The following is a 25,176-nucleotide window of genomic DNA, read 5'->3' on the forward strand; positions in this document are numbered from 1 at the left end:
GTATAATTAATGAGCAGGAAGTATAAACATCAGGCTTTAAATCTTGTCTCTTGCCTTCCCATCCTTAGGATGTGTTTGCTGGGGTTTTCTCCTATATGCGGGTCTCCTGGAGTGCTCTGTATCAGACTCACTGCCCCCTCCCACCCTGGAGTATATCTGGGTGTGCAGAGACACGTGTTACTTCTGTGAAGCCCTGTCTCAGGTGGCAGGGTAATGTAAATTGTTCATCTCTGCTTTTCAACCTGGGATACTCTTTCAACCAGGGAAGGGGGCCCAAATTTGAGGTCACAATGGAGTGGGAATTGTCCCTGTCCGTTTATCAGGTCAAGGACCCAGGCTTTACCAGGGAAAGGAGTTTGGAGTCTCCTCCCCCTCTCCATAGGCTTGCTCAGCGTTGAAGGATTAAAGAGCACTTTAGACAGTGTGTGCCCAGAACAGAGGCCTTGTCTACACTACGAGAGTAGTTCGATTTTACTTGCATCGAATTTTTGTAATCGATATTGCAAAGTCGAACGTGTGTGTCCACACTAAGGACAGTAATTCGACTTTGTGCGTCCACACTAACGGTGATAGCGTCGACATTCGAAGCGGTGCACTGTGGTCAGCTATCCCACAGTTCCCGCAGTCCCCTCTGCCCATTGGAATTCTGGGTGTAGCCGGCAATGCCTTCTGGGTAACAAAATGAGTCGAGGGTGCTTTTGGGAAACTGTCGTCATCCGTCCATCACTCCCGCCCTCCCTCCCTGAAAGCGCCGGCGGGAAAACAGTTCGCGCGCTTTTCCAGTCATTGACAGCGCGGACGCCACTGTACTCCGAGCATGGAGCCCGCTGCGACCATCGCTGCAGTTGTGGCCGCTCTCAACGTCTCGCAGCTTATCATAAAGGTTTCCCTGAGGCAGATGCAGAAAAGTCAGGCAAGGAGGCTACGGCACCGCGGTGATGTCCTGAAGTCTGAGAGTAGCACAGACCTGTCAGAAAGCAGGCGACCCAGCGCCGAGGACATCACAGTGGCAATGGGTCATGTTGATGCCGTGGAACGGCGATTCTGGGCACGGGAGACAAGCACTGAGTGGTGGGACCGCATAGTGCTGCAGGTCTGGGATGAATCCCAGTGGCTGCGAAACTTTCGCATGCGGAAGGGAACTTTCCTGGAACTTTGTGAGTTGCTGTCCCCTGCCCTGAAGCGCAGTGACACCCGGTTGCGAGCTGCACTGAGTGTACAGAAGCGAGTGGCCATAGCCCTGTGGAAGCTTGCAACGCCAGACAGCTACCGGTCAGTCGCGAACCAGTTTGGGGTGGGCAAATCTACCGTGGGGGTTGTTGTGATGCAAGTAGCGAAGGCAATCGTTGATGTACTGCTGCCAAAGGTAGTGACCCTGGGAAACGTGGAGGCGATCATAGATGGCTTCGCAGCGATGGGATTCCCAAACTGCGGTGGGGCCATAGATGGAACTCACATCCCTATCCTGGCACCGGACCACCAGGCCACCCAGTACATTAACCGAAAGGGATACTTTTCCATGGTGCTGCAAGCACTGGTGGACCACAGGGGACGTTTTACCAACATCTACGTGGGATGGCCGGGCAAGGTTCATGACGCTCGTGTTTTCAGGAACTCTGGTCTGTTTAGACGGCTGCAACAAGGTATTTACTTCCCGGACCGCAAAATAACTGTTGGGGATGTGGAGATGCCTATAGTCATCCTCGGGGACCCAGCCTACCCGCTAATGCCCTGGCTCATGAAGCCCTATACTGGCGCCCTGGACACTGAAAAAGAACTCTTCAACTACCGGCTGAGCAAGTGCAGAATGGTGGTGGAGTGTGCTTTTGGCCGTCTCAAGGGGAGATGGAGAAGCTTACTGACTCGCTGTGATCTCAGCGAAACCAATATCCCCATTGTTATAGCAGCTTGCTGTGTGCTCCACAATCTCTGTGAGAGCAAGGGGGAGACCTTTATGGCGGGGTGGGAGGTTGACGAAAATAGCCTGGCTGGTGATTACTCACAGCCAGACAGCCGGGCGATTAGAAGAGACCAGCGGGAAGCGCTGTGCATCCGGGAGGCTTTGAAAGCAAAGTTCCTGAGTGAGCAGGGTAACCTGTGATTTTATAGTTTGTGTACTGAGAAGCTAAACCTGCCCCCGTTTCTTTACCCAGGTAATGTTGACTATCCTATCCAGTTACATACCCCCTTCACCCCCCCTCCAACACACGTGTCGAAATAAAAATAGTTCTACTTTGTTAAAGCACACCGTTTTCTTTAATACTGTTTTCGCGGGAATTTTTTAAAACTGGGACGCAGACTGTGGTGCGGGGCGGGTCTAGTGTTGTGATGCGAATGCAGCTTCTAAACTCAAGGATTGACAGGCTCCGCTGCGGTGGGATGCTTGTTTCAACGGAGCCTGTCACCCCTCCTGATCGGGACTGTGTGTATGGGAGGTCTATTTGACTTTGTGGCAGGGGGAGGACGGTTACAGATCCCATGCTGTGTGGCTCTGTGATCCTGTCTAAGGACCGGCGCTTAAGATCTGTAACTGCCCTCCCCCGCCACAAAGTCACAGAGCAACCCACCCCCCCCAACATTACATCAAAACAACCTCCCAGACTAACCGGGGCAACTAGTCACTGCATCACTGCACTGTGTATGTGCCCTGCTGCTGTGCCTGCCCCCGACTATGTACCCTGCCAAAGGAGACTGTCCTGTCCAATTTCCAACCCCCTTTCCCCTCCTCCTCCAAAAGAACATGATTGAAACAGTAGTTAACAGAAACGAATTTTTTATTATCAACTACACATGGCATTGGGAGGTGAAACTTGGACGTGGGCTTGTGTCAGGCGGGAAGGAAAGAACTTTTCAAATTTTGGGAAATGAGAGCCTTCTGCTACTAGAGCTCTCTGCAGGGGTGGAGTGAGAGTTAGCAGGGACTCTGCCGCCTCTCCTTCTTTGCACTTTGGGTGAGGTGGGTATGGGACTTGGTGGCGGGGGAGGGCGGTTAGAGATGGACTGCAGCGGGGCTCTGTCCTCCTGCCTCCGTTCCTGCAGAACATCCACAAGGCGCCGGAGTGTGTCCGTTTGCTCCCTCAGTAGTCCAAGCAGCGTTAGAGTCGCCTGCTGGTCTTCCTGACGCCACCTCTCCTCCCGATCCATGTTGGCTTGGTGCATTCGGGTCAAGTTCTCCCGCCACTGGGTCTGCTGTGCTGCCTGGGCTTGGGAAGAGGCCATAAGCTCAGAGAACATGTCCTCCCGTGTCCTCTTCTTCCTACGCCTAATCCGCGCTAGCCTCTGGGAGTGTGATTCCAGGCTAGGTTGTGAGACAGTCGCAGACGGGGCTGTGGAAATGGGAAAAAGGGAGTGAATTCCTCTGAAAGATAAATGTAGTTGTGAACAAAGAACATAGTCTTTCTCTGTGAACAAGACCATGCACAGCACCTTTCACATGCGCACTCAGCACAAGGTCGAATTCTCGGCCTTCGCATTCTGTGCCTGGGGTCTTGAACAGCACATTTGAGAAGCGAGGCAGCACAACGGAATTTCTGTTGCAGGCAGACATGGTAAGCCGTACACTTGTGGCAGTTTAAAACTTTTATATTACCACTGGCCTCATTTCACATTTAAATCAATGTCAGTCCCTGCTGCCAGCAATCCGGCAAGCGGGAACTCTGCCCCTGTCCCACCCCCTCGCGGCTGTCCCCGGGAACGATCCCTTTCGGCTGCCCCTCTCCCGCCTCCACCGCGTGGCTGCAAACCAGCGGTTACAGTTCTGTAAAGGAACGGGAAAGCAGTCCCAACACTAACATTCCCCTACCTAATTAAAAGCAGGTCACCATGGCCGACATCACCCTGATGAGGATCTCCGAGAGCGACAAAGAGAGAATGCTCCGGGAAAGCCTCCAAAGACCAGGGCCGTATGCCGCCCTGCTGTGCAGAGCAATGATCCCCGAGTACCTGATAATCTCGTGGCGCGGCAACGTGTCGTACTTCGGAGGACCCAATAAGGCCGCTCTCCCCAAGAACCTCATGCAACGGCTTTCAAGTTACCTCCAGGAGAGCTTCATCGAGATGTCCCAGGAGGATTACTGCTCTATCCCCGCACATATAGACCGCATTTTACTGTAGCTGCAGTAGCAGGGAATACACAGTAGAGCGGCTTGTGCAGGACAATCACTGAAAACCGGACATTGCTAGATTTCTTTTCAAAACTTGCACTGCCCCTTACTAAACCGTTAAGCGCCTAGGGCACACTAATCATGAACAACCCATTCTTTTAATTGTTAATATTCCTGTTTTGTTAAAAATAAATGTTTAGATGTTTACAACACTTACTGGCTGATCCTTCACCAGATTCTGTGTCCGGGGTAATGGCTGGGGACGCTTCGTAGGGGATCTCTGTAAGGGTGATGAAGAGATCCTGGCTGTCGGGGAAATCAGCGTTGTGAGAGCTGCCAACTGCCTCGCCCTCCTCATCTCCTTCCTCATCTTCCCCGTCCCCTAACATGTCTGAGGAACCGGCCGTGGACAGTATCCCATCCTCAGAGTCCACGGTCACTGGTGGGGTAGTGGTGGCGGCAGCACCGAGGATGGAATGCAGTGCCTCGTAGAAACGGGATGTCTGGGGATGGGATCCGGAGCGTCCGTTTGCCTCTTTGGTCTTCTGGTAGCCTTGTCTCAGCTCCTTGATTTTCACGCGGCACTGCGTTGCATCCCGGCTGTATCCTCTCTCTGCCATGTCTTTAGAGATCTTCTCGTAGATCTTTGCATTCCTTCTTTTGGATCGCAGCTCGGAAAGCACGGACTCATCGCCCCACACAGCGATGAGATCCAAGACTTCACGATCAGTCCATGCTGGGGCTCTCTTTCTATTCACAGACTGCATGGCCATCACTGCTGGAGAGCTCTGCATCGTTGCCAGTGCTGCTGTGCTCGCCACGATGTCCAGACAGGAAATGAGATTCAAACTGGCCAGACAGGAAAAGGAATTCAAATTCAAATTTTCCCGGGGCTTTTCCTGTGTGGCTGGTCAGAGCATCCGAGCTCGCACTGCTGTCCAGAGCGTCAACAGAGTGGTGCACTGTGGGATAGCTCCCGGAGCTATTAGCGTCGATTTCCATCCACACCTAGCCTAATTCGACATGGCCATGTCGAATTTAGCGCTACTCCCCTCGTCGGGGAGGAGTACAGAAGTCGAATTAAAGAGACCTCTATGTCGAACTAAATAGCATCGCAGTGTGGACGGGTGCAGGGTTAATTCGATTTAACGGCGCTAACTTCGACATAAACGCCTAGTGTAGACCAGGCCAGAGGCACATAAGAATTCCATTCCTTATGTAGCTGCACCATCAGGGGATTACAGAGGCATCAAGGAGAAATCCCTTCCCATGTTCAAAATGGCTCCTGCTTTACTGAGTAAAAAGCCCCAAGTGGTACTAATTCTCTTCGGAAGGGTGTAGAGAGACACCCTTTCAGGCACCTGGGGCCATCTAGCAAGCTATTCCAACAATCAGCATTTGTCTCAGTACCTCTACTTAGTTGAGAGATGCCCAGAGCAGGGTGATTAGCGTGCTACCTCACTTCTGTAAACAATCGGGGGAAGTACCCCATGTACAGAACCACACAAAAAAGAAATCCCAAACCCACATGACTCTCTCAGCACTGGAAGCCAGTGTCTTGAAAAAAACCTCAATAATAATAAACTATCTAGTTTCTCATGCTTTCCTCCTTTGAGATCATCATTTCCGGTTAAAACTAGATGTTAAACTAAAATGTAAGGAAAGTTTGAAAGTTTGGGGAACCTAAGTGCAGCAATAGTCCTACCAGAGAGAGACATCGCCATGCCTCCACTTATGGTGCAAAGGAAACAATACCTTACTTGCCAGGGTCTGTACTTCAAAATTAGACCGTGTTTAAACATGTCTTTTCACTCTGCCCCTAAGATTAACCATAACTGACTGATGTGATATTAAACATAACAGTGCAGTGTTTACACTGCATGTTGTAACACCATGTTAATGAACACATTAATTAATACCTTGTGAAACTTCCCACTGTAGACGTGCCCCTATTGTCTTTAAACTGCTTCTACTACCTCATTATGTCACACGCAACTTGTGAGAGCATATCAGTTCTGATGTATGCAGAATTTCCATCTAAATTATTAATTAAGCGATTCTTCTTATGACAGCACTATTTCTGCTAATAATTTAGATAGGCGTTTTTAGTTTTTAAACCTGTCCATCTAGGTGAATTTCTTCTTATCAATTCCCTCTGCATTTTCTAGCCTGCAGTCTTTTTCTCTTCCATTTGTGGTGAATGACGGACTGTAGTTCTGTGCTCTCGCTTCAGAAATAAACACATGAAAAAGCACAGTGTGGAGCCTGTATTGTGGCAAGCAGGCACTGAGTTACTGTGCTCACTCCATGCCCAGCTAATGGAGCACTGTGCTTGATATTTACATTATCCTGAAGTGTGTTTTATAAGGCTGCCAGATATCCACCATCCCTTTATTTTGGCATTATTCCAATGCACATAGGGTGGACAAACCTGCCTGGACCACATGCTTTTCAGCTGGGTTTTGTCATTTGGTTATTTTGAATATTCTATTTAGATTATTATTTCTCTATCAAGGAAATCTACACACATGTAGCTTTCCAAGAAACATGACTTTAATGTTTCTCTGTTGGAATTAGAAGCTGCTATAATTCAATTGTATATTACTAAGTGAATCTATTATACAAATGCATATTACAACTTTTGTCTGGTTTTTTAGTTGCACTGAACTTTTAATGACAGGTGAGATGCCATTAGTGAGAGTATAATGCTTATACAGAAGAATGAAGTTTCCTATTAGCAACTACAAACAATTTTTTATTTTATAGTTGGACAATCTGAAATCTAGAATTCAACCAAAGAAGCAAAATGGATTTGCTCGCACTAAAATGAAGACGTGGATGAAATCCGGTAAGCAGCTAGAGAAGGAAAAAAAAATGTTGCAGAAACAAATTGCTGAACATGGTGCTCCGTTAAAGGAGCAAAAGACAAGTATGGGGTAGTTTAAGAAGGAAAAGCTCTACTAGAATGTTATTATAAGGCTGCAAATCATTCATGGAAGTCACGGTTTCCGTGACCTCTGTGAATTTTGCAGTGCTGGTGCAGCTGATCCCAGGACCACCCCATCAGCTGGGGAAGCCCAGGAGCCAGCCGCACTGGCCATTGCTCCGGCAGCACTAGGCATGGTCCCTAGTACTGCCCTGGAGTAGGAGTCTGGGAGTAGTGGCAGCGGGATCCTGGGCATCCCCCCAGCAACAGCGTCACCCTGTTCTCTCTCCCCCACTCTCCAGCAATCTTCAGGAGCGTCCCCCCTCCCAGTAGGTAAGATTTAGTCGCGAGTATTTTTAGTAAAAGTCATGAACAGGTCATGAGGCCGTGACTTTTTGTTTATTGCCCGTGACCTGTCCATGACTTTTACTAAAAATACCCGAGACTAAAACATAGCCTTAATCATGATCCTGTTTCTAACCTTAATGCATTTATTTATACAATATGTTTTCAAAACATGTATTATTACGTTCGATTCAGATGAGGCGCCAGATCCTCAGCTGGTGTAAATCAGTATAGTTTCTGAAGCTCTGCCATTCACACCAGCTGAGAATTTGGCCCAAGATCTGTCTCCTCAAATTTCAGAGTCTCCTTCTATGTTATGAATATAGATTTCCAATGCCTATGTTTTGAAATCAAAAATGACCTTAGGATGAAGGGGAGGCTATTTTTTAAAGAACATTAGAGTGGTGTGTATAACTTCTTACAATGCTTTGTTTGAGACATGAGAGTGTAAAATGTTGGAGTGTGTCTGTTCTTTCCGTTGCTGGCCATCACAACAAAGAAAATTCACATTCTGGGTATAGATGGCTGATAGTTCAGCATCCACCATGGAGAAACTGACATCTTTTAGAGTTTATACATATGTCCTTCCAAACAGCTTTTGGTGTCCTTCTGGCTTGTAGACAGGGAGAGAGGAGCAACTCTTAAAGTGTTATGATTCAGACAAGTATCAGAGGGGTAACCATGTTAGTCTGAATCTGTAAAAAGCAACAGAGGGTCCTGTGGCACCTTTAAGACTAACAGAAGTATTGGGAGCATAAGCTTTCGTGGGTAAGAACCTCACTTCTTCAGATGCAAGTAATGGAAATTTCCAGAGACAGGTATAAATCAGTATGGAGATAACGAGGTTAGTTAAATCAGGGAGGGTGAGGTGCTCTGCTAGCAGTTGAGGTGTGAACACCAAGGGAGGAGAAACTGCTTCTGTAGTTGGATAGCCACACAATAGCAGATGTAAAGGTAGCCATCTTACAGCAAAAAAACTTCAGGACCAGACTCCAAAGAGAAACTGCTGAGCTCCAGTTCATTTGCAAATTTGACACCATCAGATCAGGATTAAACAAGGACCGTGAATGGCTATCCAACTACAGAAGCAGTTTCTCCTCCCTTGGTGTTCACATCTCAACTGCTAGCAGAGCACCTCACCCTCTCTGATTGAACTAACCTCGATATCTCCATACTGATTTATATCTGCCTCTGGAAATTTCCATTACTTGCATCTGAAGAAACATGCTTTCTGGGACCAGGAAGTGCTGGAGTTTATTAACTTTAACAAATATTTTGTAAGACACATACATTGGGGTTTTATTGATCACAAGCTTCAGTCATTTCAAGAGTTGTCAGGGGCTAAGTATAGAGCTAATAGGACAACAGTTTAAAGTGGTCACCACAGTGTGTAAAATATACTACAACTTGTCTGCCATTAGCTAGGGTAAGTTAGGCTAGCAAATAATCATGAGTGTCCAATAAGCAGAATCACTAGCGGTATAAAAAGAGATCCATATTTCTGAGACGAGCTATATTCAATTATATACCCAAAAATTGTTAAAATAATGGTAAGGTGGTAATGTTAAGCACTTAAAAGTTAGGAAATGCCAGAGTTAATGTTGCCCATGCATTGTGTGCTCAGGGTCAGATTCCAACGAATCGGGGTACCTGGCACCATGACAGTAAATATGGTATCAACAGAGATCTCTTCTGTAAAGTAACCTTTACATGATATCTGGTTTGTTTTATTTGGTATAGTTTACTGTGGTTGCACAAGCACACATCTTATGTACTTAATTAACAAATGAATGATTGAGATCATTGCATTCTAAACTCCTCTTTCCAGAGTCTCCTTAAAGTTATTTGTACAGGTAATGACTCTTTCCTTTGGTCAGGTGCTGATGAGGTTGCCATCTCCCTACATGAGAATGAGCCAGAGTATGAGCTAGACGGACTCCCAGAGGTGGTGAAAAAAGGTAATTGTTACTTCGTTAGAGGAGAAGAGACCACATTGGTGGGGAGTGTGTGCGCGCACGCTTATCTAGAGAATCGTGTTGTCATATGTGTGACTTGGAAGCATTGTAAAAACTTGGACATCATCGGCCAGATTCAGCCCTCGTATAGGTTGCATAAGTCCATTTAACTCAACTGCTTGTCAGAGCTGAGTTTAGCCGCATGTGCTTTAAAAAAAAGCCCTAGTATACAATTGAGGCTATAGGGGGCTAGTATATTTTGTTGTAGATGTATGTAATTTCTAGTGGTTTTGGTTTTTGGTCTGTGTGATGTCTTCCCATCTGTACAGTTTTGTAGTATTTGATGACAAAAGCAAAACAGCCAAAAATTGTGAAATCCAGAATCCTAATATGGGGTTGTAGTTTTGAAAATCAGTCTAGATACATGTTGTTTACTTTGGGACTCCTCCAAAAACTTTGCAAAAGACCTCTGGCAAAAAGAGAGGGATTCTAGGCCCAGCCATTCCCAGTATAAAACACCTTTTTCTTCTGGTTGAGAGGAAGGGGGGAAATTTTTGCTTAAACATTTTTAACTGAATGTTTTTTCATTGAAATGTGCTGCATTGTCAAAGCCGAAATGTTTCACGGAAATGTATTGATTCAGACAAAGTTTTTGCTGGGAAGGTTTCTGAGGTGCAAAGTGGACTCTTGCAAGGAGGAAGGCCCCCAAATTGAAAACCTGATGTTTTTGATTCAATTTCATTTTGTGAAAGCATTTGAAAGGCTTATGGTTTCATTCCAATCTAGAATAAAAACAAATTTTGAAACCTCGAAAGGTGTCGCAAAACAGAATTGTCGCCCTCCGGCCAGCTCCACTTAGAACAGTAGAAGAGACTTCATTTTCAGATGGAAATGATTTTCCAGTTAATGGTGTTCCTTTAAAGGAAAAAGAGAACATTTTCTTGGGGAAAACGCTTTTGGACATTTTAGTAGAGCTGCTGTTGCACAGATCCACACCCTTGCCTGAGTTCACCTATAAAATTCTAGGAACGCAAGATAGTCCTAATAATTCCCCCATTATATTTTATTCAGTGAGTAAATGCCATTTTACTTTCTTAAATTATTACCAGTTGTCATCTCCATCTTGAAATGAGCAAGATCAGATTGATTAGAACAATAAAGTAATTTAAGCAACCTTGGTTAATAGAAGCTGTTTATTTTTTAGGGTTTCCTGCTATTCCTATTGTGAAAACCGACCCTTACATTTTGTGCAGAACAACTTTTAACCTAAGGACCAGTCCCAGTCTTGCTGCCCAAAGCCAAAAATTGTCACCAGGTTCCCAACTTTTACGAAAAGGCAGGTCAGATAATCTTGGGGAGATCTGTAAACCGACAGCTGGTGGCAGCAAATCACAAAAGGTAACTGATCTTAAAAATGTATCTGAATGTGCAGGGCATGGGCAATCCACATCATGTATTTATCTCTCCAAGTGAGTTTGAAGATATGCCGTGTTATTCACACCTCCTTTCTATCTGCCATGAATATAGTGAAGGCAAGGTCATCAATGTAAATACAATCAATAAAGTGTGGCATATAACAAAGATCTGGGCATAATGGTAAACTTAAAATTGTTGGTATGATCAAATCTGTGATCTCATGCCAAGTGCTCATTAACTTGGTAAATAGAAATGAGGTAAATCTTCCCACTTTAATGCTCATCACAAATATTTGATTATTTCTTGAAAGACCTGGCTGCCTAGAACAGGGGGGTGCGTGTGTGCGTGCATAGATGGATTACACACAAAAGCACTCAAAAGTTCGGATATGCTGGAATGAAAGCTCCTTGTCCCAATCTCTCTGTTCAGCCAGCCCCAGTTCTCTTCTCCTCCTCCTCTTAGCTCTGTGTCTTCTCTCAGGGTACATCTACACTACAGGGGGGAGTCGATTTAAGATACGCAAATTCAGCTACGTGAATAGCGTAGCTGAATTCGGCGTATCGCAGCCGACTTACCCCGTTGTGAGGACGGCGGCAAAATCGACTTCTGCGGCTTCCCGTCGGCGGCTCTTACTACCACCTCCGCTGGTGGAGTAAGAGCGCCGATTCGGGGACCGATTGTCGCGTCCCAACGGGACGTGATAAATTGATCCCCGAGAGGTCGATTTCTACCCGCCGATTCAGGCGGGTAGTATAGACCTAGCCTCAGTGTCTCCTACACATTCCTTTCCCCGTACCCCCGCCTTCTCTCATAGTCTTCTAGCCCTAGCCTCGCCTACTGGCTCCCTGTCCTTGGCCCCCTCCCCTCACCCCAGGTCCAGTCCAAATCTTGGCATACTCCTTGTCCCAGTCTGCCCTCCCACCCCCACCCCCCATTTGCCTTTTGTCCCCTCTGCATTTGAGTCCAGTATCTTCCTCCACCACCGGGCATGTGCACCAGCTTGGAGGGGTCATTGGGAGTACAGGAAAGAAAGGTTCCTGTCTCAGTTCTGGTGCTTGGCCCAAAGCAGCTGGGAAGAACCGTTGCAGGGAAACTCTGGCGTTGACCCCTGTAGGCCTGGGTTGGAGCATATCAGTTGCTCTGTGAGGATGGCTCAGTGCTGTGTTTTCATATCCAGGAGCTGTGGGGAAATGGCACATGTGCAGTCATTCTGTGGGGAATAGCTCATGCGCAGTTTGGTTAGCACTAAGAGCTGTGCGAGATCCAAGTATACGCAGCAAGGATGAAATCTTCAGAGATTTTAGCTGCTAAAAATCTAAGAATTCTCTCTACTGAGCGTCTGTGAACTGTGATTTTTTTCAAAGGCTTCTAATTTGGCCAAATTTGGGCAGGTTTTCCTGGGGATGGCAAAAAGCACATTCTCTGACACAAAGGCCACTCCCTGCCAAATGACAAGTCCCTGCTCCAACACATGGAGCTTTTCAAAGAAAAGTTGCCAGAATATTTTAATATGAGAAAAATGTAGATTTCCCCAGCCTTGCTCTTGGGAATAGCTTAACCATTTTGGCTGAAATTCTGCCTCTGTCCCCCACCCCTGAAGAAAAAGAGCATGAGGCAGACATACAGCATGGAAAATTTCAGCCCAAGCAATTAAAGTTTGTAAAGTTATAAGCAGCAGAAAACAGGGTCTTGTAATGGGAGGAGACAGGTAACCTTAATAATAAATGATCCTACTAGCTTTGCCAGTAATATATGTTGGTAACAATTTTGTTTTTGCTGTTGCATTGCTGTGAACAACACACAAAATCATTCTTTAAGTAACAATCTCTACAAAAACAATCATGCTTCAACAAATTGTTTAAAGAGATATTCTGTTCCCAGAGTTTTCATTTTTTAGGGCCAGACCCTGAAGTCGTTTCTCAGTCCTTATGCAAACTTGATCTGATTTTTTTCCTTTGCTTTTAATTATTGAGGGTACTGGAATGAAAATTGATCTCATTCTTTAGAGGTTCTGGTACTGAACTTTGTCTTAATGCTTGTATTGTGATAGCCTCAACCAGACCCTGGTAACTGCATGTCCACAATCGGAGATTTTGCCCATTGCTAGAAAAACACTGTTAGAGTGATAGAACAATTAGAGAGGTGGCACACTATCTCCACAACTCTTAGGTCTAAAAAGGAATGCTTCCACAGTGTCTGCTTTCAGTGGTAAAAATCATTTATTTTTAGACTTAGCCGTAGATTTCTCAAGCTACTATTACAATTACGGAACTGTAAGGACGGTCTTCCCTTTTTCCACTTGACATCAACATTTTAACAGCTTTTATTTTGATAAGTATCGGCGCTAGAAGGATAAGCCCTGATGCTCATCTCTCACACAGGACCCACATCAGTGTAAGTGGGATGAGAATTGAGACCAATTACCTACACTATCAGAAGCTGTGGCATTTGGGATTTCAATTGTCGTGAAGCACACATTTATAACTACTTAAGTTTTAACTAATTGATGCTAAAATCATGTCAGCATTTGGTGGGAAGTGCAGGGGAGACAAGGATGATTGTAATAGCAGTGGGGACTGGAATTTGAGATAACTCCAAAGGTATAAATATTGTGAAATTTTTCAACAGTTTTACAAAGCTAGTGTTGAACAGCAGAACATCTGGACAAGATATCCTCTGCAGGCCAGTGTAAATGCTTCAGGACAAAACAACTTTTTCAAGTGCTATTCTATTTACAGAATAAACTATAGTACATTTACAAATTCATTATGAAATATCAGTAATTAAACTTAAATTACATATCTCAAAATACAGTTCTGCAGATTAGTGATTGAGCAAGAATAGACTAGACAAGGAATTACTGTGTACTACTCCTTAGCTTTGCCTATACCTTTTTATATTATGTGACTTGCGATTTGTAAAACTTGAACGTGGTGAGGAGTAGGTAGTTGCTGTAAAGCATTCTGCACAGCACTGTTGTATTTTCAAAGTGATCAATATAAACACTGAAGATTCTTGCATTTAGCGGGTGTCTGCTAATTCATGGTATTTGGTTGCTTGGAATGCGTCTCTCACTTCCTGCTGGTACTTAACAAGACTATTTTTTGTTGTGTTGCAGGTAGATGATACTCAACAGTGCCAAGCAGAAACAGCTATTGAACCCATGGAATCTAGTTCAAGATCTCTTTGCATAAATGAGCAACCCACAAAAACTGTTGCTCAGACCTCTAGGGAGAATATTAACACTCACAAAGGCAGAGGTTCCTTGAGCACACAAACATCACCTGAGCAAAATGAAGAAGGCCAAAACTGTATAATACTGTAAACCTGAGTAGTATAAGGGCCCTACCGTCAATAAAACCCTAACCCTGCCTCTTGACCCCTTTACCCTGCCCTTTGACCCCTTAAACCTCACCCACCTGTCACAGGAAGTCCCGCCCCAGGGGGTGTTAGTTCCGGGGTCAAGACGTCCACATGACCGGCAGCAAGGTGTGTCATGTGACCCTCCGCCTACGAACTCCTCCTCGGTATTGGTTTTACCCCGATAGGACCACCCTGAGAGGAGATTTGACCAGTCAGGGTGAGTCCTAGGGCGGGGTGACCTGTCTGGATGTGGGTCGTGTGACCCCTCTAAGAACTCCTCCCAACACCCTCTGCCAGTCAGAGTGCAGCACCATTACCCCATATGTCCCAGCTCCGGGCAGAGGAGGCCATCTCTTACCAAGGACACATGTTTTAGAAATTGTGGAAAGGCTGCTGAGCGGAAACATGGACTCCTTTCCCACCGCTGTGAGAACTTCAGACTTTGTTTTAGCCCCGAGCACCTTTGGACTTGTGTGGAGAAAGCGCTACATCAGTGACAGTCCCGAGGAGGACCCTTTGACTCAACCGTTGATGGATACGTTGGAACCCAACCCCGAAACCCTTGTGAGGCACCCCGATGAGTGTGATGGCCTCTCATTGTTCAACCCCCTAGAGGTGGAAGGCGATCATAGCTTAGGGGAGTCACCAGCTGACAAGCTGAACAGAAAAGACGTCGCTCAGGTAAATGAATGATTAAGAAGCGACGGTCGAGGATGGGGTATAATGGGGCAAGGAACCAGGGATTGCGTAAATTAACAAGCAGCAGTGGGGTGCTTACACTGTTGCTTTTCTGAAAATCTCTCAACAGCTCGACCATGCTGTGACGGTACCTCCCATAAGGCTTTAATTTGTTAATTTACGCAATCCCTGGTTCCTAGCCCCATTACACTCCATCCTCGACCCAGGGCCGGCTCCATGCACCAGGCGACCAAGCACGTGCTTGGGGCGGCATCTTACAGCGAGGCGGCGCTAGGATTTTTATTTATTTATTTATTTTGGTTCGGCGGCAGGGCGCTCGGGGGGTTTGGCACGGCGCTCAGAGGGGAAGCAGGGTCTTGGCATGGCGTGTCGCTCGGAGAGGTGCGGGGGCTTCAGGCGGCGCGGCGCTTGGAGGGGGCGGGGCTTTGGGTGGCGCGGTGCTGAGGGCGAGGGGGCTTGCGCGGCGCACGGGCGGTGGGGCTTCGGGCAGCACAGCGCTCAGAGGGGGGGCGGGGGCTTGGCACGGCACTCGGAAGGGGCGGGGCTTCAGGCGGCACAGCGCTGGGGGAGCGGGGGCTTGCGCGGCTCTCCGGGGGTGGGGCTTTGGGCAGCATAACGTTCGGAGGGGCGGGGGCTTGGCGCGTCGGTCGGAGGGGGGGCAGGGGCTTGGCATGGCACGTCGCTGGGAGTGGGGGCGCGGCACTTGGAGGGGGCGGGGCTTTGGGTGGTGCGGCGCTGGGGGGCCAGGGGCTTGCTCGGGGGGTGGGGCTTCGGGCAGCGTGGTGCTGGGGGTGTGGGGATTTCGGCGGCGCTGGTCGGGGCGGGTTCAGCTGTGCGTCACTCACGGGGCGGGGTACGGCGGGGCGGCGCTCTTCTTTTTTGCTTGGGGCAGCAAAAAAGTTAGAGCTGGCCCTGCCTCGACCTTCGCTTCTTAGTCATTCATTTACCTGAGCAACGTCTTTTCCGTTCACCTTGCCCGCCGGTGACTCCTCCAAGCCATGATCACCTTCCACCTCTAGGGGGTTGAACAATGAGAGGCCGTCACGCTCATCGTGGTGCCTCACAAGGGTTTTGGGGTTGGATTCCAACGTATCCATCAACGGTTGAGTCAAAAGGTCCTCCTTGGAACTGTCACTGATGTAGCGCTTTCTCCACACACGTCCAAAGGTGCTCAGGTCTAAAACAAAGTCCGAAGTTCTCACGGGGGTGGTAAAGGAGTCCACCTTCCCTCTCAGCAGCCTTTCCACAATTTCTAAAACACGTGTCCTTGGTAAGAGACGGCCTCTTCTGCCCGTAGCTGGGACTTCTGGGGTAATGGTGCTGCACTCTGACTGGCAGAGGGTGTTGGGAGGAGTTCTTAGAGGGGTAACACGACCCACTTCCGAACAGGTCACCCCGCCCTAGGACTCACCCTAACTGGTCAAATCTCCTCTCTGGGAGGTCCTATCAGGGCAAAACCCATGGTGATTGGTAGAGGGAAGTGGGAGGAGTTCTTACAGGGGTCACAGAAGGCACCTTGCTTATAATCATGTGGCTGCTTTGACCCCGGAAGTAATACCCTCTGGGGCGGGACTTCCTTTGACAGGTGGGCGGGGTTTGACGGGTCAAGGGGTGGGACTTAATGGGTCAAGGGACAGGGTTAGGGTTGGATTGACTTTAGGACCCTTATGTTACTAGCCTGCATGTAGTGACTCGGGGTGGCTCCCCTCCTGCCCAGCAGAGGGAGAGCCCTTACAGACACCCAAGTGGGCGGAGTCACCGACGCCTGTTCCCGCCCCCCGGAAGTCAAGGGGCGGTACAGGAAGTGTAAAAGCTGGCCGCCAGAGCTCAGTGAGGCCCAGCCACCGCAGGGAGCAGACGTGCGGCCGGGAGACCTCCGAGGCCCGAGGCTGTTGCCCTAACTAGCTTGAGCTACCCCGAGCCCACTACGAGGAGGAGCCGCCGGAGCCCGTCCGCTCCCGTCATTGGGAGTAGCAGTCAGACCTGCCCCGTGCCAACTACGAAGGCGAGGAGCCCCCAGAGCCCCTCCGCCCCTGCTGTTACCCGGAGGAGCCGCTGGAGCCTCACTGGCCGGATTTCCCCGAGGAGCTGCCAGACCTGCCCCCAAGCCCCGGACCAGAGGAACCGATGTTGCTGGACTGGCCCGAGCCCGGCGTTTTTCGGGCAGGATACCCCACTGACCAGCAGAGGTGATAGCCGCTGCTAGGGCCCCGGGCTGGAACGCAGTGGAGTGGGTGGGCCTGTGTCCCCCCCTGCAGGAGGTGTAGGAGCCTGCTGGGATATTGTTTGCTCAGCCCCTGCACCAAAGGGCCTGAGCTGTGACTGTTTGTGCCCCGCCCTGATCCAGGGCCTGGGCCCTACCTGAACTTGCTGCTTGTTTGCTCAGCCCCTGCACCAGAGAGCCTGAGCTGTGACTGTTTGTGCCCCGCCCTGATCCGGGGCCTGGGCCTCCCAACTGGCTGTTATATTGTTGCTCAGTCCCTGCACCAAAGGGCCTGAGCTGTGACTGTTTGTGCCCCGCCCTGATCCAGGGCCTGGGCCCTACCTGAACTTGCTGCTTGTTTGCTCAGCCCCTGCACCAGAGAGCCTGAGCTGTGACTGTTTGTGCCCCGCCCTGATCCAGGGCCTGGGCCTCCCAACTGGCTGTTATATTGTTGCTCAGTCCCTGCACCAAAGGGCCTGAGCTCCCTAACTCTATACGGTTGCTCAGCCCCTGCACCAGAGGGCCTGAGCCCTAAACTAACTGGTTGTTTGTTCCACCAGTAGTGAGTCGGTGTGGCTCCCCTCCTGCCCAGGAGGGTCGAGCCCTGGCACGAAACTTCTACACTGCAGTTATATCACTTCAGATCAAGATAACCTTTGGAAGATAAATAGTTTTCATGACTAGGAATGAAAACTATATGCTCACTATTTTTTGTCAAAAGAATTTGTATAATACTTTGAACACTAAATCATTTTTACAGGTCTTGTTAAACATTTCCTGAGAACTATGTCAGGAAAGCTATCTTGAAAGAATGGTCATATCCATTTTTATTTCACAACATGTTGGTAATATAGCTGATCGCTGTACAATGTTCTGTAAATAATTCTGTAGAAACTTGTTTGAGATAAAATTTAATAGAAATGCAGTTAAATACCAAACCACACATTACATTAGCAGTATTCCTTCTGTATATAGATGTTTCATTAAATTTCCAAAACACATTTCTGAGACTATTCATTACTAGAAGTTCACCTTGATCACTTTGATCGATTGGTCCTTCAGCCCTCGTCTCGATTGCACCAATCACAACACGTCTTCCATTCTTCTTGTATCATGGCCTTCCTTCTCCATGTGCGGCCATGTCTTTTCATGGTAACATCTTCCCATCTCTTTGGAGTTTGGCCGAGTGCAGCTGCTAGTCCATCGATTGTCAGTGAGCCTCACTATATGCCCGGCCTATTGCATTTTACTATGCCTGCTCTAAACAACGACGTTCAGCACTCCACTCTGCTGTCTGATCTCTTCATTGGGGACTCGGTCGTGGATTGAAATTCCCAGAATTCTTCTTTCCATCACACTCTCCATGACAACAGTTGCTGCTCCTCTGTCAGCACCCATGTTTCACTACCATACAACATTGCAGTACAGTAATTCCTCGCTTAACGTTGTAGTTATGTTCCTGAAAAATATGACTTTACGCGAAACATTGTTAAGCAAAACCAATTTCCCCATAAGAATTAATATAAATGGGTGGGGTTAGGTTCCAGGGAAATTTTTTTCACCAGAGAAAAAACTATACACACACACACCACATTTTAAACAAACACTTTAATACTGTACACAGCGATGACGATTGTGAAGCTTGGTTGAGGGGGTGGAAGAGAGTGAGATATTTCCCCAGGGAATGCCTTACTGCTAAATGATGAACTAGCTTTTGGCTGAGCCTTCAAGGGTTAAAATGTTGTTAATGTAGCCTCACACTCTACAAGGCAGCACCAATGGGGGGAGACAGCATGGCAAACAGAGACACACACCCTGTGTGTGGGGGAGGGAGAGAGATATGCACATTGCCCCTTTAAGTATGCTGACCCCACTCGTAAGTACATTGTCTTTTTAAGTCTATCGGGAGTTGAGACAGCAGCTGCTGCCCCAAGCTCTCTCTGTCTCTCTCCATCAGTGTCCCCACCCTGCTGTATATGGAGAAGGGGTAAGTGGGGTGCAGGAGCAGGGGAGAGGGGGAAACCCTGACATTAGCCCCCCCCCCCTTGCACAGCAAGCAGGAGGCTCCCAAGAGCAGCTCCAAGGCAGAGGGCAGGAGCAGCACATAGCAGTGGGCGGAGGGACATCTGAACTGCCCGCAATTGATAGCTGGCTGGGCAGCTGCTGCACAGGGAACCTAGGGTAGTGGGGAGCTGAAAGGGGGGGCTACTGGTCCACCCAGATTCTAAGCCCTCAGCAGCTAGCTGCAACAGGCTGCTCTTCCTGCAAGCAGTGGACAAAGCAGGCGGCTGCCAAACGACGTTATAAGGTGTCCTAAGTTTCATCCCCACTCTGGACTTTAGAGTACAGAGATGGGGGCCTGCATGTGAACCTCTAAACTGAATTACCAGCTTAGATCTGGTTTTGCTGCCACCACTCCCAAGTGCTAACTCCCTTCCTGGGTACCCTTGAGAGACTTCTTCACCAATTCCCTGGTGAACACCAATCCAAACCCTTGGATCTTAAAACAAGGAGAAATTAACCATTCCCCCTCCTTTCCCCCCACCAATTCCAGGTGAGTCCAGATCCAACCCCCTTGGATCTTAAAACAAGGAAAAATCAAGCAGGTTCTTAAAAAGAAGGCTTTTACTTAAAGAAAAGAAAGGTAAAAGAAAACCCTCTGGGAGAGATTAGCATACCAGCTACTCTCACAGACAACAGCTTCAAATCACAGAGGATGTTCCCCTGGGCAAAAACTTAGTTACACAAAAAATACCCAATTTGATTATTCCCTAATGCCCAAGACAAGTTACAAAGAAAATAAACATAAACCTATTTATTTCCTTCACTAATACTCACTTCTTGATAAGAGGCTGAATTCTGGAGCTTGCCCACTCCGGTCAAAACTTAAACTGAAACTAAACAAAGGAAACTTCCCTCCTTCCTTTTGAAACATCTTATCCCCCCATTGGTTCCTCTGGTCAGGTGTTAGCTAGACTAGGTGAACTTCTTAACCCTTTACAGGTAAAAGAGGCATTAACCCTTAACTATCTGTTATGACATAAGGCAGCATTGTGTAAGGGGACCGTTGCCCCTTACTAACATTCAGTGGGGGTGTTTTGGTTGGCTAGCTCCCAGCACTAAAAGGGGAGGGGTCGATGGGAAATCAGGACCCTGAGACTGACAGTCCCCAGGAACAATGGTGAGAGGCCAATGCTCAGGTCAGCCTGATTGACAGGGCGGGCAGGCTAATCAGCATGACAGGAGGCCAGGGTGGGTCCCGTCCTCCGTGTGAGTTGGAATTGCCTGGGTCAGACTGAGTGGGGCCGAGCTAAGGAGAAAGCAGGGGCCCAAGCTGAGCTGGAGAGCAGAACCGTGCCAGACCCAGAGGGGCCAGAGGCGCAGCCAGAGACGCAGCGCAGGGAGAGCAGATCCTGTGCTGGGAGCAGAGCTGCAGCCACAGAGCCAGGTGTGGTGAGCAACTGGGACCAGCCAAAGGGGGACCTCGGGCAAAGGGCCCAGCACAGAAAGACACCCCTAGCCAAGGGCCCTTGCAGGCCAGACCGGGCGGGGGACCTTAACCTGATGGGGGGGCTGACGCTGGGAAGAAGGGTCCCATCACTCAAAGCCCGGAGGTCTGTGGCCACCACCATTGCAAGTGTCCAACCTGCATCATACCTGCAGCACAGCCAGGGCCTGAGAAGGAAATCTGGGACCTACAAGGAACAGACTGCGAAGTGCCCTGATGTCCAGAGACACTGTTTGTGATGTTCCCTGCCACAGAGCAGGGTGATGTGTTTTCCTTTAACCTTTTCCATTTTTCCTTGTTCTTTTCTTTAGATTAATTGTTAATTAAACAACTTGTATTTGCTTTAAATTGTATGGAATAATCAGTGGGTCAGGGAGGTGCCCAGTGCAGATAGGGTATCCTGGAGTAGGGACACCCTAGCCCCTGTCCTAGGTGACCACAGCAGGGTTGGGGGTTGAGCCCCCCAGGAATCCTGGGCCCAGCAATCCTGGGCCCAGCCTTGTTGGGGTTACGAGGACTCTGCCAGACAGGAGAGTGGAAGGGGAGCCCTCAAGGACAGGGAGGCCTCTGGGTAAAGGGCGTGGGAGCGAGGACTCAGATCCTTTCGCTAGCCCACTTCACCGGGGTAGTGCAGAAGCCAGGAAAGTTCCCCACAATAGCGGGACCATTCCCCCACTAACAATTGCACAACTTTAAACGAGCGTGTTCTGTAATTGATCAGCAACATAACAATGAAACACCGTTAACAGGGATGACTTTAAGTGAGGAGTTACTGTACTGTTTAGCTGAAGAGGCTGGCACGTGTTGCCTTGTTGATTTTTCCTTGGAGGACATCCTTGATAGAACTGAATGCACACCAATGTGCGTTCTTTCTTCGCGAGAGTTCAGCTTCCTGATCGTGGCGCATGTTAATTCCTTGGCCCAAATAGACATATTGCTCAACTTCTATTTGTTCTCCCTTCATTGTTATTTGGGCTTTTGGCAAGGTATCATATCGTATACATTTTGTTTTGGAGCGGTTAATTTTCAGTCCGACTTGGCTGCTTTTTGTGTTGAGTTCTCGCAGCATTTTCTGTAGTTTGATAGTATTTTTGGCAATCAACACAATATAGCCCATGAATCCAAGATGGTAAAAGTGCTCTCTGTTGATGTTGATTCCACCCTTCCAATTCATCAATTTTGATCTAAGCTAAACTGGTGTTAATGGTTCATTTGTTCAGTTATCATGAAGGTACTAGTATGGACAGCATAATTAAGGTTGAGCTTTAGTTTCAAATAGGATTCAACGTCTTTTATGTATGGAAAACACAGCATTATCCTGTCTGCTCAAACTTACAGTACTTTCCTTTTGAGCACAGAATGAATTTTCTGAGAATTACAAGAAAATAAATTAATTAGTTAAATTAATTGAAAACTGGGACCCTTAAGAAATTTAGCATTTGTATCACTCTCTTCTATGTCCCAAATGATCTTAACACAAACTCTTCAAATGTTTTATATAGTTAAAATTAATTGAAAACTTGTGTGTAGGCTATATTGGAAGAAATTAGGTTGCAATTAAGCTATTTTCAGGATTTTTTTACTCTAATTGTTATATAGACTACACACAGGGTCAGTTCAACTGGTCAGGTAACTTTTAATTGGGACCATTGTGACATCAGATGCAATTTCACCAATCCCACCCCCCTTTCTCTCAAGTTATTTTTCATGCAATAGTTCTATGGGGTGTAATGACTCTGGATGAAGGAGACTGGACATGAGTGGAGTGCTCATTGGTAGATTAGTTGGCCCAATTTCACAGCTCTTTGAAGGTTCCATGCTGGCACACGAGCTTGGGTATCAATGCCTGAAAGGCTCCCTAGATGCCTTAGCTCTATTGTGCACCCAGGCAGCCCCTGCAGGGAATATCTTTAAATTTCACAGATATTGAGACTTGCAGACTGTGCTTTACCCACCCCCTTTTCACATAGCATGAATCTCAATAATACCGCTCTCTAAAGCAACAAGTCAATTGCAAATTAAGAGACAGATTCACCAGTACACTTTATCGGCTTTGTGTTGTTCTAGTGATGCCAATTAGCATTAAGTTTAAATGGCCAATGCGTCCTGGCTGCTTTAGGCTGTTCTGGTATGCCAGCAAATCTGACCTTGAAAGTTAAAATTAAAATAAAATGATTAAAGATTGACACTGCATATCTTCTAATAATTAGAAATATCATAGTAGCATTTTCTTTAGATTCCTTGTTTGGTGATCATGTGTGAAATTTTCGGTAATTAAAAATTAACAAAACTCATACAAAATGTACATTAAGATGAAGTTATGGTTGTGAGTATATATCAGTAATGTAAGGGTAAAAAAGATTATAGGGGTTTTATAATTTTTCCCAACCCATCTTGACTTTGTAGTGACGACATGAGGGAGACGAGTTTGGAAAAAAGTCTTTAAAAAAATCAGTTTTAGCTGAACTGAGGTCACAAAAACGAAAACATTTATTGTCCTACGGTTATTGCATGGTGGCACTACAGGGAAGAGTTAAGGTTGTGTTAACTGTGTATTTTCAGTTCTTAATCTATTTGTACTACTTTTTAAATGTAACTTTAATGTTGAATTTCCTGCATTTGTGGTGCTTAGTTTTGGGAAAATTTAAAGCATTCCTGTAATGTGTTTTAGTGCTATGGACTCTCTACCTTAACTCCCTCTAAACTTAATTTTTTTGTATGATAAAATTTTCAAAGGCTCCCAAATTGCTTAGGAGCTTAAGTCTCTGGAAACAAACCGGACATGATCTCCTGAGTTGTTTAGGTGATTTTGAACATTTTACCCTCAGTTCTTAATTTCTAATCTATCTATAATCAGGTGTGTGGTACATAAAACAAGAAGAATTCCTAGGTAAATTCCTGGTAAGATGGTTGTATAAATTAAGGCAACTTTCTGAGCCAGGGCTGATAAATCATCAGTGAAAGCACACTTGTCCTTAGCACTCCATTTTGATTTATGAAAGTCTCCATAGAAATGCTGTCATTCGCACTCCAGTATTGTTCTGTGTACAGTAACCTGACTATTACAACAGTGATATTAAACAATTGTATATTCTGTTGCAGAGAATGCATTGGTTGGATTTTTCCTATTTGTGCAAGGCTCGCAGTACAATTCATGCTAATATAGTCTAGTTTGCTGTCTTTCTATGTTTGTCTCCTGAAGTGTCTGGAAATGGAAAAAAAAATCAATGTGACTTGATAGTAATACACTAAAAACATGTTTTAAAGGTCCTGGTATCACTATGCTGTATGCCAGTGTAGCTGATGGAAGGGTCTAGTTGATAAGTGCGGTTCAGCTCATCCTTCAGGTCTTGAAATAGTCTTCTCATTTTTACCTAGTAATGAAAGAAAAAGCACAAAACTGAGATTTGTTTGGCTGCTGCTCCTTTGTAGGATTATTACCAAGGATGAATATTTTGAGTTAGATTCTAGTACTTTGGATTTTCAAAGTTCACTAGGCTGCTCTACTCTGACTTCTTTGCAACCCATTCGACACCATTGATTTCAATGGGATTCCAAACTAGAAAAGCACTAGGAACCCTCTGCCACAAAACCTCCATAGGGTTACACGTACTCCAAGAGCAATATGTCAGTGACTACACTGTAGAGGCACTCAAGGCTAGCTCAGCCGACCTCTTGTGAGATACCCTGGTGACCTAGTGCTTGGGTAATACAGGACAACTGCATAAAGAAAAGGAGACAAAGTTGTTGCATATGGGGATGAAAGAACCCTTGATGTACAGTGAGGACCTGACCTGTTCCCATTGAAATCAATAGAAGATTTGTCACGGGATTGAGCAATAGTGAAGTAATTAGGTTTTGCTACGATTAGTGAGTTGACCTATCATAAGAACGGCCATAGTGGATCAAAACCAATGGTCCATCTAGCCCAATATCTGGTCTTCTGACATGGCCAATGCTCCCAGCTTTTGGAAGTTAGTGGCTAGGAACACCCAGAGCTTGGGGTTGCATGCCTGACCACCCTCAGTAATAGCCTATCTTCCATGACCTTATCGAATTCTTTTTTGAACACCTTTATAGTTTTGGACTTCAACATCCCTTGCCAATGAGTTCCATAGGTTGACTGTTCACTGTGTGAAGAAGTATTTCCTTTCATTTGTTTTAAACCAGCTGCCTATTAATTTCATTGGGTGACCCCTGGTTCTTGTGTTAGGTGAAAGAATAAATAACTCTTCCTTATTCACTTTCTCCACATATCATGATTTCTCAACATTTGCCATGACAGCTACAGTTCACCTAGCAACTCAGTTCATTCATGTCCAACAGTATACATATATAGCTCTCAACCGAACTAAACGCATTTACCAAACCTCATCCTATGCTGCTTTTGGAAGTGCCAGTATTCAAAGGGAACACTGGGCTGCCCTGTTGTGTACACCACTGCAGTAGTTAATGCTAGCTATACATCACACTGTCCACAAGAATTTACTAGTCCTGTAAGGATTTTTCTTGAGAAGGAGAAGAAATGCCTCAACACCATCCATCTTGTCCATCCATGCTGCTGGTATTGATTGTATCACATGTTAAGGAGAAAATGTTAAGAACATATTAGGTGGAGCTGCTATCTATATCCAAATCAGATTCAGACATGTACACTG

General features: G+C 46.7%; 2 protein-coding genes across 4 annotated transcripts in view; one reads left to right on the forward strand and one right to left on the reverse strand.

The window, feature by feature from the left end:
• The window catches only part of LOC135982680 (centromere protein F-like), a 48,526-nt gene extending 34,357 nt beyond the window's left edge, over positions 1 to 14,169 (forward strand). Inside the window, exons 6-9 of one of the 3 annotated variants that reach the window (XM_065590643.1) lie at positions 6,870 to 6,951; positions 9,252 to 9,332; positions 10,534 to 10,727; positions 13,864 to 14,169. In XM_065590643.1, the coding sequence (XP_065446715.1) occupies positions 6,870 to 6,951; positions 9,252 to 9,332; positions 10,534 to 10,727; positions 13,864 to 14,070 (564 nt within the window). In that variant the 3' untranslated portion in view covers positions 14,071 to 14,169. The remainder of the gene's footprint in view (positions 1 to 6,869; positions 6,952 to 9,251; positions 9,333 to 10,533; positions 10,728 to 13,863) is intronic. The other 2 variants (XM_065590641.1, XM_065590644.1) reach the window with 2 other exon arrangements.
• LOC135982681 (uncharacterized) lies at positions 2,757 to 5,033 on the reverse strand. Its single transcript, XM_065590645.1, has 2 exons — positions 4,321 to 5,033; positions 2,757 to 3,326 (listed from the first exon to the last, which is right to left on the reverse strand). Exons 1-2 carry the CDS (start codon positions 4,895 to 4,897, stop codon positions 2,851 to 2,853), a joined length of 1,053 nt encoding a protein of 350 aa, XP_065446717.1. The 5' UTR covers positions 4,898 to 5,033; the 3' UTR covers positions 2,757 to 2,850.
• Positions 14,170 to 25,176: the final 11,007 nt, after the last annotated feature.

Source organism: Chrysemys picta, chromosome 3 (genome assembly GCF_011386835.1).
Source record: "Chrysemys picta bellii isolate R12L10 chromosome 3, ASM1138683v2, whole genome shotgun sequence".
Lineage (NCBI taxonomy): Eukaryota > Metazoa > Chordata > Testudines > Emydidae > Chrysemys > Chrysemys picta.